This window comes from Echinops telfairi, unplaced genomic scaffold, assembly GCF_000313985.2.
Source record: "Echinops telfairi isolate 266 unplaced genomic scaffold, ASM31398v2 ScPeMD7_7404;HRSCAF=8442, whole genome shotgun sequence".
Classification (NCBI taxonomy): domain Eukaryota; kingdom Metazoa; phylum Chordata; class Mammalia; order Afrosoricida; family Tenrecidae; genus Echinops; species Echinops telfairi.
The window spans coordinates 1492578-1510640 of record NW_022111304.1 but is presented as its reverse complement, the minus strand read 5'-3'; the positions used below and the strand labels follow the sequence as shown (position 1 = coordinate 1510640).

The window sequence follows — 18063 nt, the reverse complement described above, 5'->3', positions numbered from 1 at the left end:
TTATCCCAATCCATACACACATCAATTGTGTAAAGCGTATTTGTACATCATTTCTCAAAACATTTTCTCTCCATTTAAACCCCCGACATTAGGTTCGGTGGGACCTTTTGTTTAGCAGTTGAACACTTATTTCTCCACCAGGGTTTCCCAGGGTCAAACCCACTAAGACTGAAGTAGTTGATGAGGAAGAGAAGATTCACGTGTCTGAACAACTCCCTTCCACCTCTGCTAGGTTTCTGCTCGAGGGGATGGAGAGCCATTACTGTCTGCATCAACAGTGGAAGAAAAGTGCCCAGAGAGCAGAGAAGCTGCTGCGGAAGGGCAGAGAGAATTTTTTTTGGATAAATAAGTCACATACATTTGTAAGAAACATTACAAGAACTCATGTATCCCTTACCAGTGTCCTCTATTGGTGACATCTTGTAAAACTTTAATATCACCATTAAGATATTTCCATTGACACCCTCCACTGATCTTACTCAGATTTCCCCAGTCTTACTTGTTTCTCTGGCTGTGTTCATTTCATACAACTTTATCACATATGGACACGTGATCAGGGTGCACCTGTCCCTGGAGAAGGACATCATTGTTGGTGGAGGATCAGCAAAAGAGACGACGACTCACTATAAGATGAACTGACCCAGAGGCTGCAGCAATGGGCTCCACCATAACAAGTGTGGGGATGGCCCAGGGCCATGCAGTGGTTGGTTCTGTCGTACACAGGGTCACTATGAGTTGTACTTGATGCCACCTAACAATGGGGCATATCTGCCACCACTGCCAAGATCGAGATCAGCACCATCACTAGGCTCTTTCATGCTACTCATAAAAACCACACCCACCCCTTGCATACAACGCCCCACTCCCAATTCTGAAGCCCTGGCAACGCCAGTCTTGGTCTTTGTTTCCAAAATGTTGTCGTTTGACATAGTGTCTCTTTAAACATTTAATTACACACATTTCTTTACTGCCTGTACTTTTCAGAGTGCTTTTGCATTCTCATAATTCTGCAAAGGTGAAGGACTCCCTGCTGTCAGGTCAGGAAACATTTGAGGATGTGAAATGATTTGGTAAAGTTCATGTGTTAGTCCGGGTAGACTATAGAAACAAATTCATAGACACTTGTGTATAAGAAAGAGCTTTCTATGTAAACGTAATTGTATATTAAGAAAACATCCCAGCCCAGTCCAGTCAAGCCCATAAGTCCAATATTAGCCCATATGTCTGATACCAGTCTTATCAATTCCTCTTCAGACTCACACAGCACATGCAGTGATGCTGAATGCAAGATCACAGGCCAGTGGGCGGAAAGTCTTGTGGATCCAGTGGCAATGGAAGCATCTCAGCACTGGTGTGGGTCTCCAGGTGGCTCCTCCAGCTCCAGGACTCTAGCATAGTTCCATGTGTCTTGTCAACAGGAATGTCTCACAAGCAGGGAGTGTCTGAGTATCCCACCTCCAGCGAGCCATTTATCTCCTTAGCACCTCCAAATGAGGTCATCAAGCTGCAACCTGATTGACTCTACCCCTTCACTCTTACTAGTCTCAAGTTGATACTAGATTATGTAACTACCACAATTCACATATTCAGGAGTAGAACTGTATCTGACGAGACCCAAGCCTGATGTTCAGTCCTTGACCATTTCTACCTGGATGTACTTCCTTTTCATCTGGGAAAACTTCGATTTTAGACTCTGGAGACCTTGCTAGAATGAGCAAACAGCTAAGGACATTATGGTTTTTACCACTGGAAACAAAAGGTGAACATCCAGAGGTGGAAGGATAGGTGAGGGAACAGGACCCATCAGCATTTCAGGTCACTTGCTTCCATGCTGGGAGGGTCTCTGACCTCATCACCTGGGACACACTCACCTGTGAACTGTTTGCAGCTCTCAGAGCCCCAGCTAGCTTTACTCGGGCCCAGAGAGAGCAGAAGAATGAAGATCAGGGAGCAGTTCTGACCTCGATTGTTGTGTCTTACAGGCAGAGAGTAGCTTCTATCCTCAGCATTTTCATTAGCACAGCGTTTTCATTAAAATCTCCATTAACTTGTTTGCAGCAACGAGATGGAATTATCCCTCCCACCAGGCCTGGGGCGAGATGCTGGCAGAGCAGCTGCTTTTCCTTTGGACATGGAAGCATGGCCTCCCTGAGCAGTGGCTTCACTGGATGGAGGAGGGGATGACTGCAGCGGAGGACACCATCAGAGGGGTGACTGACCCCAAATGACCGCCCATACCAGCTCTGTGCCTTGTTTCAGCAAGCATTTTAAGAAAAATATCCTGGCGGTTACAACAAAAATATTTGTGTTATGAGCCCCCAATAAAATGACTTTAAAAAACACACAAAAAACCAGCTTACATGTACCAATATACCTCCCTGGCTAAAATGATGCTGATTTAATTCTGAACAACTTTTAATGTGCTGCAGTCAGAGTGGTCATTATTACCCAATTGCAATGACGCTTTGAATCAAGTGGTTTGAGAGAAAAAGTTGGCACATGGTGGAAATGCAAGGCTGTTAAATTTGCGGGTGTTTTAGCGATACTATAGGGTTGCTATGCGGCAGAATCGACTAGATTGCAGTGAGTGAGCATTGTGGTAATTAGTGTTTGGGAATTTAAATCAGTAACTTCTTTGAGAAGGAAGTAGTAATTAAAGGAAAAGAATAATAGAAAAAGAGTTCTGCTCAGTTACTATGCTGTAACTCATACTGTAATTCAATGTAGGAAGGTCTTACAAAACAATTTTGTTAGTATATATGCATAGATGTTAGTTCACATATTACATTTTTCATGTACTAAAGCCATTTATAACTACCATATACACACGAGTATAAGCTGAGTTTTCCAGCACATTTTTCATGCAGTTTTTGTGGTAAAATTAGGTGTCTCTGCTGATATTCCGGTTGGCTTATACTGGAGTATATATGGTATATCACATTATTCTATGATTCAAATGGGTAATAAACATCACCAATGATTCTGCATGATCTGGTACAGGAGGAGGTCCAGGGCAGGGGGGGGGGTGACACTTTGAGTTACCACCTTGGTGCTATCACTGTCCCTGCTGATCATGCCCAGTCTAGTGGGCAGGTGAGGGCAACCTCAAAATGCAGCAGAGCTGAGCCCTCGCTATAAAGGGATCTTCTTGTTCTTTAGCACTGTTTGAAAAGAAGGGAACAACTGTGCTTCGAGTCTCAGGACCTAGGGCTAGTGGACAGAAGTGAGGGAGGGTTAATCCCAACTCATTTGCTATCAGGAGGCCAATACCTAATAGCCTACCGGTTGAACTAAGTGGTCATTTAATGTTTCTCTCTTTGACCTTCCCTCCTCCCCACCCCCACTTCCAGGCTCAGGTTTCCCTTCTTTGGGAACTATTAGACTCTTAGAGGGATAAAATATTGGAGCAAGAAGAGAGCTGTGAGTTTCAGTCCAATCTCCTTATTTAATGGAAGAAGTAGCAGGTACAGCGAAGTAAAGTCCGATGACTTATCTAGGCTTACACATTTAAAAGCAGAATCAAGACGAGAACCTTTATCATTTAACATGCATTACTTGTACCACATTATTAGAAGAGCTCAGTTAGAGCCAGCTCAAGGGCACTGGGAGATAACCACTATAGGTTGGCCCTAGTTTAGCAATTTGCTGGGCAAGCTCATTCAGGTTGGGAATATGATTGGGGTTTAGGTGAGACGTGAAGATGTGGGAGTGAGGAAAGAGGAAGTTTCCATCTAGGGACCAGACCCAACCGATTGCCTTGAGTCTATTTCAGCTCAGGGCAACCCTGTGGGTGTTACAGAGTAGAACTATGTGCTATAGGGTTTGCAACGGCAGTGACCTTTCAGGAGATCGCCAGGCCTTCCCAGGCCGCTCTGGGTCGACTTGAACTGTCAGCCTTTCAGTTGACTGTCCATTGCTTAGCTGAGCCACTCAGGCTAGGGGGAAGGCTTCTTAAATCGAATGTCCTTATACCTTTGTTCCTTCTGCTTCAACAAAGTTTGGCTTTGGGAGGAAGCCAACACAGGGTTGAAATGCATTCACGTGGTTGGGGGAAGACTTGTTCTTCTAGTCCTCCTCCCCATAGGGCCTCCTGCTTCTCTTAAATACCTGTCATCAAAGGAGATGAAGATGAATCCCCCCTCAGCCCCCACACCTCAGTGAGTTGTCAAGTACTCGCTCCCTCCCACCTGCATAGGAAGCAGGAGCAGCAGGCCAGGTTGAGGAAGTCAGAAGTGAAGTTTGCAGCTGAGTTTGCAGCCCTGGAGAGACTGAGGAGCAGGCTTTTCTCTTGTCATTTTGGAAGGAGAGGATTGCAAGGCCGCCCCTTTAAATAGCATTTCCGTAGGAGGCAGATCACATCCATCCGTCACCTGCTGCCAAAGCATCATTTTTCGTCTCAAACTCAAAACTTGTTGGAAGGATTTATGGGGGTAGAGAGTGAAGAGGCTGGGGGCAGCTTAGAAGCCAAAGAGGAGAAAGAACTGAGGTTGGGCAGAAGGATGCTGAAAAAGATGGGGGTAGGGACCAGAGGAATAGACTGTAAGAAAATAGCTTTTAAGCCTATGAATGGAACAGGGTCACCCTGCTCTTAGCACTTTAGAGGTGGGGTATGGCAGAAATGAGATTGGAATTGGACTGCAACCAGAGGAATAAGGTTGGGGTTGAATGCCAGGGTTAGTGAGTTAAGCAAGAGCCACACTGTGGAAGAGGCGCTGGGAAAAGCTTGGGAGACTCACCTCTGGCATTTTTTCTGGGCTTATCTTCCCACTTGGTAAGCAAAGGGAACTAGAGGAGATGTGCTCTAAGATCTCCAGGAATAACAATGTGGTGTCAATTTCCCACTTTTTACAGGGCCTCTGTGAGTTGGAATCCTCTGGGGGGCAGTGAGTTTGGTTTGGCTTTGGTTAGAAGTTGACATGGGAGGGCAGGGGGGAGGGCATGCTACTGGGTTGGCAAACAGGGCTCCTCTCTGCACATACATCTATCTGCCTCCTCACTTCTTAAATACCTGCTCTAACCCCAATCTCTTCATTAATAGATCTTTCATTTGCGTTCTAATTTGCAAGTCTCTTGTAGTTCACCCAGCTCATTCTTTTTCCAGTTGATAAGAAATGAGATTGCTTTCAAATTTCGAGAATTGGATTGTGCCTCGGGAGAAAGATGAGGCTTTCTGCTCCCGTAAAGATTTATAGCCTTGAAACCGGTCCCTATGAGGCAGATTTGAGAGGACTGAGAACTATCCCTTAGCTGGTACTTTTTCTCAAGCAAGGAAGCGGAAGGGGTGTGTTTTGAAGTTCGGTGGGCAGAACAGCGAAATCTCAGTCATCTTTCCACTGTTTTTTCCACCTCTGACGGTGAGCTAGTTAATTGTGCCAGCCTGGACGATAATCACATGTGGTGCTGGTTGAAAGGCAGAGGGATAAATGGGTGGTGAAGCCTCGCCTTTCTAGTTCTCGGGTCTCTTGTTTTGTGATGGTTGTATCGGGTGCAGCTGCCTTAGCAGTTCCCTGCTTCAGCTTGCAAGATTGACTTCCTCCAAGACATCCCCAAGGAGAAGCCGCATGGATCTATCCCGATGCAGCCCTGGGTGCTGGAGCAGCCGTGTGGAGACCCTTGCCAGTGCTGAGATGCTTACACGTTCACGGACTCAGCTTTCCTCCTGCAGTCGGCATCATTGCCTCTGTTTTTGTGAGGTGGAGGACTTTGTGGACTGGTGTTGGGTTAATGGGTTAATGTTGGACTTGTGGGCTTGGGCAGCATTGGGTTGGGGTGTTTTCATGATGCACCTTTTCTTTACATAAAACTCTCTCTTATACGTGAATTGCTGTGGATTTGTTTCTCCAAAGTACCCAGACTAATACAGACGGCCATCTCTTTTTGTCTCTTTACTCCCGGAAGCTGGTTCACTTGATACTTCTGTCCTTCCAGGTGTGAAAGTCTGACCTACTTTGGCAGTTCTTTTATGTTGGGAGTCTCAGCTGTAAATAAGCCTTTTCGTGTTGGCCTGCTAATAGCAAGGTCAGCAGTTCAAAACCACCAGCTGCTCTCAGGGAACAAGACGAGGCTGTCTACTCCACAGAAAGATGAGGCTTTCTGCTCCCATAAAGACGTATATAATCAGAAACCCACAGGGGCAGTTCGACCCAGTCCTTCAGGGTCACTGAAGTTGACTTACTGGGAGTGAGTTTGAAGGTTTTCCCCCCTGACTGCTTTCCTCCCTCATTGCCAGAAAAGGGGGGGGGGTGGTGCTCTCCAGATATTTAGAATAAATATCTTTCCTGATTGCCCTTTCTTCCAACCTCTAGAGTTCTTGAAGTTAAAATTTATCTTCTGAGACTCAGTATTAGTGGCCTGTTTGGGCTCCAGCAGTTATACATACACCCACACCTTCTGTTTACATCGGATTTTTTTTCCAGTGTCACTAAGGAGAACACAGAGCCAGCCAGAGGCATAGTGGGTTACGTGTTGGGCAGCTAACCACAAGGTCAGCAGTTCAAATCTACCAATAGTTGCTACTCTGGAGAAAGATGAGACTTTCAATTTCCCTAAAGATTTTTTTAATATAAATCATTTTTATTAATAAATTATTTTATTGGTGTCTCTTCCAGTTCTTTTTTAAAAAATCATTTTATTGGGGGCTCATACAACTCTTATCCCAATCCATACACACATCAATTGTGTAAAGGGCATTTGTACATTCATTGCCCTCATCATTCTCAAAACATTTTCTCTCCACTTCCCCTAAAGATTTATAGTCTTGGAAATCCACATGGGCTGCTCTCTCCTGTCCCATAGGGTCCCAATGAGTCAGAACCAACCCAATGACCTTGAGGTTTTTGGGGGGAGGTGAACAGTCCTAAGGAAGATTGGTGGCTTCTTCAACAATTTCAGGTAGGACTCGGTCATCTTTTGCTCTGGTACAAGGTCTTGAGTTTAAATTCTAGTTCATTTACGCCACCTGTATTTATTAAACAGGCCTTTAGCTGTTAGATTTCTTTCACTCAAGACCAGTAAGAGGCAATGAGCCTGAACAGTGCGGGAGGGAGGGGGATGAGTAGCAGGAATGATTTCATGGCTGTGTGGGGTCACGTGTAGTCAAGGCCTGACCTGGGGTTTGAACTTGGGCTGAATTCCCACCTGGCAGAGGTGTAGTCATTGGAGCCCAGAGCAGTGGAGGCAGGTCCGAAGGTCTGGTTGGGGATCGAGAAGAGGGGTGGGCGGCTAGCACGGTCCAGAGCAGACCCTGAACTTTCCCTTCCCCAAAGAGAAGCTCCTGGCCTGCTCTGAAGCAGGGTTTACTCTGCGGGCCGGCCGGAGTTTCCAGCTTCTCCTAGAGAGCTCTGGGCTCATCCCTACCCATCCTTCACCGGGAGGCACACGCGGCTAGAGGAAGCGCGCGCGGACACGCACACGCGCGCACACACACACACACACACACACACACACACACACACACACGTGAATCCATACATCCCGAACTCCTGCGCACCACCTGCCCTGCACTCGGTCACACGCACTCACATTCCCCGATCGGGGCACACGCAGCCACTCGCCGGGGGCGCACCGCTAGCCCTTGGCCTCTGCTGGGCGGTGTGTGCCCCCCGGCTGCCGAACGTTCTCCGGGAGGAGGAGGGAGAGACTGTGAGTGAGAGACGGGCGGGCAGGAGAGAAGGGAGGGGAGGGGAGGGAGGGGGACCTGGCCGGGGGAGGCGAGAGGCGAGGAGGCGGCTCCAGGAGCGCGCGGCGGCGGTAGCGGCGGCGGCGGCGGCGGCGCTGAGCTGGGACTGGAAGCCAGAGCTCGGCTGGGCAGCAGGCGACCAGGAGCCGCAGACCGCAGCTCTGCTAGCTGGGGCCGAGCCTAGCGACACCAGCCTGGCTGGGCCACGGCAGCCGCAGGTGGGAAGGGGCCGGAGCGGGGAGGCGAGGGTCTTGGGCGAGGGGTCCGGCTGAGCCGCGGTCCTGTCTCCTCCTTGTGTTCCCTAGACCGAGGCTGAGCATGGAGCTGTCCCCGCGCAGCCCTCCGGAGATGCTGGAGGCGGACTGCCCGTCACCCTTGGAGCTGAAGTCAGCCCCCAGCAAGAAGATGTGGATTAAGCTCCGGTCTCTGTGAGTCCCTGACTGGGGGAGCGGGGGGAAGGGACCTTAGAGGGCCACGGAGGAAGGGCCGGCGGGGGCGGCGGGGGCTGGTGGATCTCTCGGGCACACACACTGGCAGGTGCGGGCAAACGCGGCCCTGACACGCATGGCCGGACCACATGTGCCAGGCATGTGCGGAGCAAGCCAGCTGTTCGGAGGGGGCTTAGGAGTTTCAAAGCTAGCGGTGTGTGCGCCTGCGGACCCCGGGTGACCCACGCACGCAGCGGAGAGGCGGCACACTGTGTGCGGTGTGGCAGGACTGCAGACTGGCAGCGATCAGGAGGTGCCAGGCTGAATCACACGCATTCCTGTGTGCAGGGTTGTGCAGATGTGGCACCCCGCATGTGTGTGCATGAGTGTCCGTGGGTCACAGCCACGCGGAAGGTGGCTGCACACAGCCGCAGACCTAGTGCATGGGGCGACTTGTGCCAACCTGTGGGTCACAGCCATCGCCTCTGGATGGGTAGTTTCTACCTCCTGCATCCGACAGAGGGTGGGGGACCCTACCTGAGGTGCTCTTCTCTTCTGAGGCCTGGGGACTCACTCTGCATGTTAATAATGGGGGGCCACCTGGCAGCTGGCACTGGGGGTGGAGGTAAAGGTTGATTGACAGCATAAGAAAACTGGCTTAATCAAAGGCTTTTTTGTTGAGCTAGCGTCCCCCAGCCTCTCCAAGCACATTTAGGCTTCTTTTTCTTTTTGTTGCAGGGCCTGTGGGAAGTAATAGATGGGGGGAAGGACTTGGGCGTCCCCTATCCCAGCCTAGGGAGTAGGGAGGAACTTTTCTTCCTGCTCCTTGAGGAGATGACTGGGTCAAAGACAAGCCATCTAGCAGGTTTCTCTCTCACTCTGCTACCACAGGGGAATGGCCGCAGTCGGTTGACTCTTAATCAGAAAGCAAAGCAAGGTGTTCCTCTCCCTGAGAAGCAACGGAAGGGAGAGTGTGGATGTTACGTGAGAAAACACAGTAAACTTAGTCTCTGAATCCATCCCCTCTCCACATCTCCTCAATAGACAGTGCTAATGCTTTCCGTTTCTGGATTCTGGTGGTGGTGGTGGCGACGGGGTTGAGGGACTAGCGTATGGATAGAGGCTTAGGACTACTTTGTTGTTTAAATACGTCACCTATGGCAACAAGGTGACACCTTTCTATTGGGCAAGTGGGTCTGATTTATATGATAGCTGCTCAGAGAGGCCTTAGGGAGAAGTGAGGCATAGTGGGCACCGAGGCTGGACTGCAAATGTATTTCTCCTTCCTTCCCTCACTGCCGCCGGCCAATGCAATTTAATGGGCTCTACGAAGCACAGCCTGGGAATGCGTTCTGGAATGAAGAAATGGAAAACCCGATTGAATTGATTTTTGTTGAAAGGAGCCCTGGGTGATCCTTGATGGAAAAGGATGCTCGGTTAAGGGTGACTAAGCCAGGCAGAAGGACAGTAAGGAAGTAGCTGACCGCCCACCAAGGGACAGTGTCGGACTTTAGAAAGGGGAGAATCTGAGGTGTCTCAGGATGGTTTCCCCACAGCTCTAATGGGTCGTAATTTACTGCCCTTGTTTCCAGCTCTGATAATCTGACTCTAAAAGAAGTGTTTGTTTTTTTAATCCATTCCACTATTTTACGATTTCCCATATCTTACCAGAGTCTTTCCTGAAAACAAGTAGCTATTTCTTCCCCTCTGAAAAGTGGCTCGTGGTGAGGGAAGATCCCCTGAAGGAGGTATTGGAACCTGGAAAGAGAAGGCATTAGAAGCAGCTGTCCCTACAGAGTGTGTTAGCTGAGGTGTCCTTACATGAAATTAAGGTGGACAAGGATCACTAATGCTACTGATTCAATTATTCTGGTCTTCACTCAGTCCAGCTGTCTGTTTGCTCCTTAAGGAATCTAGGTACATGTAATAACTTATCCAGAAAAGTATTGTCTGCTGATTCTTGACCACTAGAAACAAAATCTCAGGTCACCTTTCTCGGAGCAGTGAAAAATCTCCACACTAAAGTGGATCACAAATGGATGGCCCTGGCCCAATGTTGGGATGATTTTGTCAATCAGATAAAGGGAACTAAAGAAGTTAGGACTTTTCCTGGGTAGGAGGGAGAAGTGCCCCAACTCTTAAGGTTGGGTGCTATCTGAAGAGAGGGGCAACAAAGGTTTTCCTTCTTTTAAAATGAAAATAGAATGCCCTCATCCTCCCATGATCACCTATCCCCAAGTGGGCCTGAGAAGGGATTGTTTAGTCTGGAATAGAAGGGTGGATACGAATAGACAGTGAATAGAAATGAGGACACATGGGATATATATCTTCCTCATCCTATTTTCCCCTTCTTAAAAATTTTAATCTAGGATACCTACACTAACTTCAGGGTGGCTAGGCTTGGTGTGTTTACCTGTGGGTAATTGTACAGGGCACTTTCTCGTTGGGAAGGCATCTAGAAATTCTGCTTCCCACATGAGGACCCTGCCGGGGTAAATTTAGAATCTGGAGCAGAGGAGAGAACGTCTGAGCTGGAAAAAGGTCTCTAATTGTGCGGTTTCACCTGGATACAGGAGGAAACTTTTATTAACTAAGCAGATTCATAAGCCCAGGCAAAAGAGGTCAAGAGAAGCAGTCTGGAGGTGATGGGTCAGCCAGGATGATTTCCAGCATTTCTGCCCCTGAGATGAAGGCGTTCGCTTGCCAGATCCCGCTTCTCTGGAGCAGGCCTTAGGAAGTGTGGGGGAGGGCCAGGAGCGGTGGAACAGACTTTCTGTGTTGTTTGTGAATTGCCAAAAAATACAAACAAAGATTGGGTTGTCATTCATTCATTCATTCAACAAGCACTTACTGAGTGCCTCCTGGACCAGGTGGGATGCTAGACGCTAGAGGCTAGACAGCCCTTCACGCAGTGGTGAACAAAATGGTTATGGCCCTTGCTCCATCGGCTCAACTCCGTCAAGTGGTTGTGTGGAGAAGGGCGGAGGCCTCCATTCCTTACATTCTACACCCTGTCGAGTGGTGGGATCCTACCACCCTGAGTCTCTCTGCCTGTGGAGCTGGGGCCGCTGTTGACCCTTGGTGTGCTCACCGAAAGGTCAGTGGTTCAAACCCACCAGCTGCTCCATGGGAGAAAATTCAGGTTATCTACTCCCATAAAAATGTACAGACTCAGAATTCCTCTGACTTGGAATCGAGTTCCTGGCCATGCTTTGCTCTGTTTTCCTTCCTTTGGTTTGACTTCCTACCCGATCTTTTCCTTGTGGGGGTTCGAGACTGGACTTTGCTTATCCTCGGGAATAGTAGAGACACAGTCAGCTCCTTCTTTTCTCCATTCCCCACCTAATACACACTCAAGAACCCCCAGGCCCAGGGTCAATGTCCTGAGCTGTGGTTCAAGGTCATTGTAGCTGAGCTGGCCAAGGGCTCAGGTTTTTTGTTGTTGTTTTTTCCCTTTTCATCCTTTGTTTTTTCAGAGTCTAGCATGGTACCTGGAACATAACAGACACTCATGCAATGCTATTAATGAAAGGAAAGAACGAGTGGATTAATGAATATATGTACTTTAGTCATGGAGCCCAGGATTTCTCTCTGATCCTTTAGTGCGTATGTATCTGTGAGCAGAGGGAGGGGGAAGGAATGGGGACAGCAGAGAGAGGATGTTGTTTCTGGAGGGGGGATGCCTAAAAGGTGTGAGGTCCGGAGACAACAGGATAGAACCTGGAATGGAAGGAGTTACAGAGAGGCTGTTATTTGGATTGTGTGAACACCATGTGCCAGGATACAATTTTGCATGTCGGACACGGATACATACGTGTCTGGGTATGAAAGGTTGACACATGCGGGTTGGCGACATTTTGTGTCCATCATCCCTGATGGCGTCTCTTTGTTTATGTATTTCTTAATGGCCTGTGTGATGATATGTGTGTGGGAAGGCATGCACTTACCTGAAATTGCCCTCCTGTGGGAGCGAGATGATGATGATGATGATGATGGTGTGTGTGTAGGTAATAGGATGATACCTATGTGCGATCTTGTTTGGGGGGAGGGGCACACTCACATTTTGGGGACAATCCTGGTGTGTGTGGGGGAAGCCGGTGATCCAGAAGCAGCAGCTAAGGGGCTGGACTGAGTGCCTGATTGATTGTCCTCCTCCTGTGTGTGCTCCACGGGCCTGACCCGTTCTGAGAATCATGCTGCTGCCCTTCTCTGCACAGACGGTGAGGCTGCTGCGATGATTGCGGGATAAACTCCCTGGACCTCCGGAGAACAAGGAGCATCATCTCACCCAGGCCCTGGTGGGGATGGTCTTTAATGCCTGGACTAGCCCCTCCTCTTTGATTTCCGGCCATGCCATGACAGCGACCATCTCTCTTCTCCTCACTACCTCCTTCTTCCCCCCTCCACCCCCCCTGCCCTTAATGCCCATGTCCTCTGCTTCTCTTGTCCCTCTCCTAGCTTTGTCCTGCAAGAGGATGTGTACTATCTGTGGGAGGGTAGAGGGTGGATCATGCTTGCAACAAGGTGAAGAGGAGAGAGATGCAAGGGGAGGGGAAATCAAAGTGAAACCAAAGGAAGAATCGAACCAACCTCTGGTCATTAAAAAAAAAGAACCCCGGCGGTGGCGGCGTTGGTTTTGGGCATTCATTGGGTTGCTAACTGCAAAGCCAGCAGCTCTTCCAAGCCTACCAGCCCCTCCGAGGGAGAGCAATGGGACGGTCTGCTCCTGTGAACCTTCACCCTCTTGGGAACCCTAAGGGCAGTTCTCCTCTGTCCTATGGGGTCGCTGAGCTAATCAACTCAATGGCCGTGAGGTCTGTCTTCCCTTCCTTCTTTCCTTTCCTTTTTCCTCTCATTCTTTCTTTCCTTCTGGGCCCTAAAAGGGTTAGAGGGCATGAGGGATGCAGGCTAGATGGGAGTGAGAGAGGGTAGGTACTGGAGCTGGGAGACTTGAGTTGGAATTCATGGTCTAATTATTAACTGTGTGAACTTGAACTTGCTTTCCCCCCTGAATGTCAGTTCTTCATCTGATGTCGTTCATAGGAAGAATCCTCCAGCAGGGGCAAGGAATGAAAATGAATGGGAGACTACTGACTGGGTTGGAGGAGACAGATCAAGATTCAAGAGGGAGGCAATTAATTATGTAATAGGCTTGAGTCCTGGTGTCTGTGACGTGATTTGGGAGGGGTTGAAGATGAATGGCTGTCGGGAGCAGTGACGCTGAGACATCGCAGGCGAGGCACGGCTAGGTGAGGGCTTCTTACAAAGGGTGTGGGCCACAGAGGCCAAAAGACAAGAGAGCGACCCACTCCTTGCCAGCTCTTTCACACTCATCCACTAGAAGTGGATGGGACAGTCCCAGTTTGGAGACATAATGGATGTTGGAAGTCTGAGGAGTGTCATACATGGGTGGTGTAAGTTTTGAGGGAATTTCTCTCTGGCATTTATCCCAAGGCCCTCGGCCTGGGAGTTATCAGGTATGCCCCACACTATTTTGGAGACTCTCAGAAGGCCCTTAGAACCCAAATGCCATTCTGCTTGCCCAGGAGACGGGTTAAGGAAAGACGGAGAGGCGATTCTACACTCGAGGTTGCTGCTGTCACTTGGGCAGGGGGAAAGTGTGTGAGGCTGGGCTGCTCTGGGCCTGGCAGACCAGGTGAGAATCCAGGAAGGAGAGCAGCCTGGATTCTCTGGACCTTTTTTTTTTGTCACCAGCTCCCTGCCCGGCTCCGGCCCAAGGAGTTCCTCACGTTGATGAAGGGAGCGGCTGCCTCTCCAGCTTCCTGACTCTGTTCTCTCAGATTGGGAGCAATGGATCTTCCTCTCTTTGGAGTCTTTAAAGGAATCCTTGAGGAATTTGTCACCACCTGCCCTGCGATGGTTCCTTCCCTCTCCTCTGAAGGCTTCTATGGCTTCTCTGCCCCTTCCCTTCTTGGACCTCATCTTGCTCCGGTTTCTCTTTCTCTGCCAGGCTCACTTTTGATGTTCCTGCTTGTCCCACATCCTCTTTCTGTCGCTCCCCTTTGACTTAGCCTCTTCCTCTCACCTGCAGTTCACCTACTCTCTCTCCACTTGGCTGGGAGTCAGGAAATCCCTCACCCAGGTGTTGCTGTGGGGATGATGCAGGATCAGTTGGCTGTGGGCACCCTTGGGGGCCTTCTGAGGAGTCCAGCCTCTGTTGCCCTCCTCTGCCAGGCCTGCCTTTGGCCTGTTCTGTGACCTCATCCGCCCAGCTCCTCTGGAGAGGAAGCCAAGTAATTGCTTTGGACTCTCAAGGGGCTGATTTTCTCAGGTGTGGGTTGAGTAGCTATTTCCCAACTCTCCTCGGGACAGTGGCAGAGAAAGAGGGACAAAAACAAGGCAGCAGATGGGGTGGAGGTGAGATGACTAGGGAGACTGGCAGCTGTTCGATAATGAAATGGGCTCCCAGGGGAGCGAGACGTAGGGGTCAGAGAGCATCCTGGGAAGGGTTATGGAGAGGGACAAGGAGACATTGGAGTTGTTATCCATTCAACACAGGGGGGGTCTCTAATGCCAGCGCTCTTGTCCTCCTGCCTCCTGAATCCCCAGTCCCATTTCTGCTACTCTTGCTGCGGTGTCTAAGTGCTTATCCATGTGTGGGAAGAAAACATCAAGTTAGGTTTCTACTTCTGCCTCCTGGACCTGGCTGATGCACATGGAGGGAGCTGGGGTGGGGATTAATGGAAAAGCAGGTTTGATGGGAAAAGGGCCAGAGCATAGGCCTGGGGACCTAGCTGGGGTGAGCTAGAAGGAGGGGTGGGTGGGTGGTGTTTCAGGTGGTCTGTTGGATAGGGCCAAGCTCCCAGGTCAGTTGATTTTGCAGCTGCAATGAGAAGTCATATTTTCAAGTAATTATGGCAGCTTCAGTGGGGTGATTAGGTTGCCAGCTGGTGTTGGCACCATTTTTCGACTGGGCATGGAGCTTGGCTGGGATGTACGTGTGTGGGGTGGGGGTGGGGGTGGGGAGCTGGGGCTCAGCAATTCTCTGGCAGGCAGGACCCTGGGGGCTAGGGAGCATTCTCTTTCCTACCCCTTGCCTTCCCTGCTCCCTGTTGATCGGCTCTTGCATTTGGCTGAGCAGCTCCTCCCTGCTCTCCCCTTCATGCCCACATTGTCCAGAGATTTCTTGGGGCCTGGGCTGAGTGAGCATACATGCCAATAGTGTTGCCAAACTCCCTAAGCCCTGACCCCCTCCCTATCACACCCACCGCAGCTTTAGAAACTCCAATCCGAAAGAAATGTAATCAATCAAAGGGCACGAGGCTTAGCCCCCAAAGATTTCTTTATCCTTTTAGTTGTTCCTTTTCTGCTTTTTTTTAAGTCAAGAAAAGCTGCTGTTGTTTTGCTTGCTGCAAAACGGATGAAAGACAGAGCTGTAGGAGAGCTTCTTGGAAAGCCCATAGTGGTGAGGAGGTGTCTTGGGCTAAAGAAGAATGCTATCCATCTCCTTTAAGCGTCAGGTTAGAGCAAATAGCCAAGTAGAAAGGGGAGAATCTGGGCATGGAGACCGAGGCTTCTCACTTCCCGCCTGGCACTAAATCTGAGAACCCTAACGTGCTCCAGATAAGGACACGCACTCTCGAGGTCATGAGGGGTAAGGTGGAGGGCAGGGCTGAGACCAGAACCAGATCCTGTTGACCTGCGATCAAGTGCTACCCCTTTCACACCTGCAGCCTGTCCCTTGCCAAGCCTCCAACTTGCTTTCCCATCCTAGGTTGCCCTCAACATCTGTTAGGTCCCCTGGAAGCAGGGCATCTGTTGGCAACATCTGCGGGGATGTCGTTTGGAGAGCTGGTGAGGTGGTCCGGGTGGACGGTGGTTAATGAAGGGAATGAAATGGCCCAGAAAAGGAGAAGAGAGGGATGGGCAGGTGAACTGGAGCCTCCTCCATGATTTGTCCTCTGACCACTCTCCTTTCTCGCTCAAGAGCCTGGGGAGAACAGATTCAGTTTGGGTACTGGGACCCCTGGGTTCTTATCTGGGTGAGAATCCAAGCTGCTTAGGATCTCCTTCCTCCTCTGACCTGAACTGTGCTGGGCTGTTGCTGCAGCAGGAACACCTGTCAGAAATGTCTTCCCTCCCTACCTTTCGCTCTCCTCACCACGTTGTCTCTCCACTCTCCTGGTTTCTCTGGTTCACTCACAATTGCTGGCTGCTGCCTCTCCCCTCAGCTCCCCTGGTCCCTGGCTCATCCCAAGCTCCTCTGTCCGGTGTCTACAGAGCTCCTCCTCATTCTGCCATGCCAACCTGAGCCCTGCCATCTTCCACGATAGTACCCCAGCTCTATCACCAGGGGGCTATTTTTATCTCTGGAGCCACCCCCGCCACTCTGCCCAGCCAGCTGCCAGAACTCGGGCTGCTTGCATAGCTGTGGGAAGCCAGAGGAGTGAGAGGAGCTCCTTGGGAGGTAGAGGTCTGCTCATTCTTGGCTTCTGCAGTCTACCCAGCCTTGGCTTCCACTGCCTTCCTGGCCCCTGTGGAATAAGGAAGCAGGGAGAAGCCATGGACATCTGGAGTGAGGATGGGATGGGGAGACCAGGGCTTTTCCACGAATGGCTCAGGCACCATTTGGAACCTGGATGGGAAAAAAATCAAGGATCTCGGGCCCCACGGTGGACCTGTGGGACTTTGTTCATCGAAGATTCTTAGTGGACACTTGCCGAGATAACCAAATCAAGGATCGGACTAAGCAATACTCTTTTTGTATTTTCACATTATAGTTCTTTTAAAAATCATTTTATTAGGGGCTTGCACAACTTTTATCACAACCCATACATAAATCCATTGTGTCAAGCACATTTGTTGCCATCATTTTCAAAACATTTTCTTTCTGCTTGAGCCCTTGATATCAGCTCATTTCCCCACTCCCTCCCTCATGAACTCTTGGTAATTTATAAATTATTATTTTTTCATGTCTTACACCAACCACTGTCTCCCTTCACCCACTTTTCTGTCGTTCATCCCCCTTAGGGAGGGGGTTATATGTTGATCATTGTGATAGGTTCCCCTTTTCTCCTTGTACCTTCCCCCTACCCTCCTGGTATCACTACGCTCATTACTGGTCCTGAGGGGTTTATCTATCTACTTTATAGTTCTTAAGGTGTTTTCATATGCCAGCTCATTGGATCCTTGGGAGAATTCTGAGAAGCATGGCATTTGTTTTAACCCATTTTACAGATGAAAAACTGGAGGGCAGAAGGATTTGTTCAAATTCAGACAGTGTGGGAAAATCTAGGCAAACGTTTCCTGTTTTTAACAAATCTCATTTTTCTCCCTGTGGGACTTAACTGATTTTCCAGGTTCTTTCACTTTATAAGATTTTGGAGCTTTGGGATTAATCAGTGACTCCTTTCCCTAGCACTCCTCCTCCTCCCTCACCTCTCCTTCGGTCCCCACCTGGACTCCTGCTCTTCAGTGTGGGGCGGGGAACACTGTTGGATGGGCAGAGCATTACCGCAGAGGCACCTTTGTAGATTTAAGCTAAACGTAAGGGCCAGAGCAGACCCAGTGCTGTGACCCGTTGTTGGGGTCATCACATCTAGGATCTGCCTCCCAGCCAGCTAACAGGCTCCTTGACTCGGGCAGAGAGTGTGAGGTGTGGGTACGTGTATATAGGTGGACTTTTCTCTCTCCATGAAGGACAGTGTCTGTTCAATGCTACTTATTAAGAACATTTAATTACCAGTACACTGAGGTGTGTGTGTGTGTGTGTGTGTGTGTGTGTGTGTGTGAGAGAGAGAGAGAGAGAGAGAGAGAGAGAGAGGACATTTGGCCAACTAGTTTTGGTTCTAGTGGGCAAGATAGAGGAATGGCCAAGAGATCTTCTTGTAATCGTCTGGGTATTTTAGAGAAGCAAATCCACAGAAACTCATGTATAAGAGAGAGTTTTATATAAAGGGTAAGTGCACATCAAGAAAACATCCCAACCCAGTGCTG

General features: G+C 49.5%; 1 protein-coding gene across 2 annotated transcripts in view; it reads left to right on the top strand.

Moving 5' to 3' along the window:
• Positions 1-7530: 7530 nt before the first annotated feature.
• Positions 7531-18063, top strand: part of PDE1B (phosphodiesterase 1B) — a 29315-nt gene continuing 18782 nt past the window's right edge. Inside the window, exons 1-2 of one of the 2 annotated variants that reach the window (XM_045296359.1) lie at positions 7531-7641; positions 7984-8106. In XM_045296359.1, the coding sequence (XP_045152294.1) occupies positions 7997-8106 (110 nt within the window). In that variant the 5' untranslated portion in view covers positions 7531-7641; positions 7984-7996. Of the gene's footprint in view, positions 7642-7807; positions 7897-7983; positions 8107-18063 lie in introns of those variants that run through there. The other variant, XM_004716900.3, reaches the window with a different exon arrangement.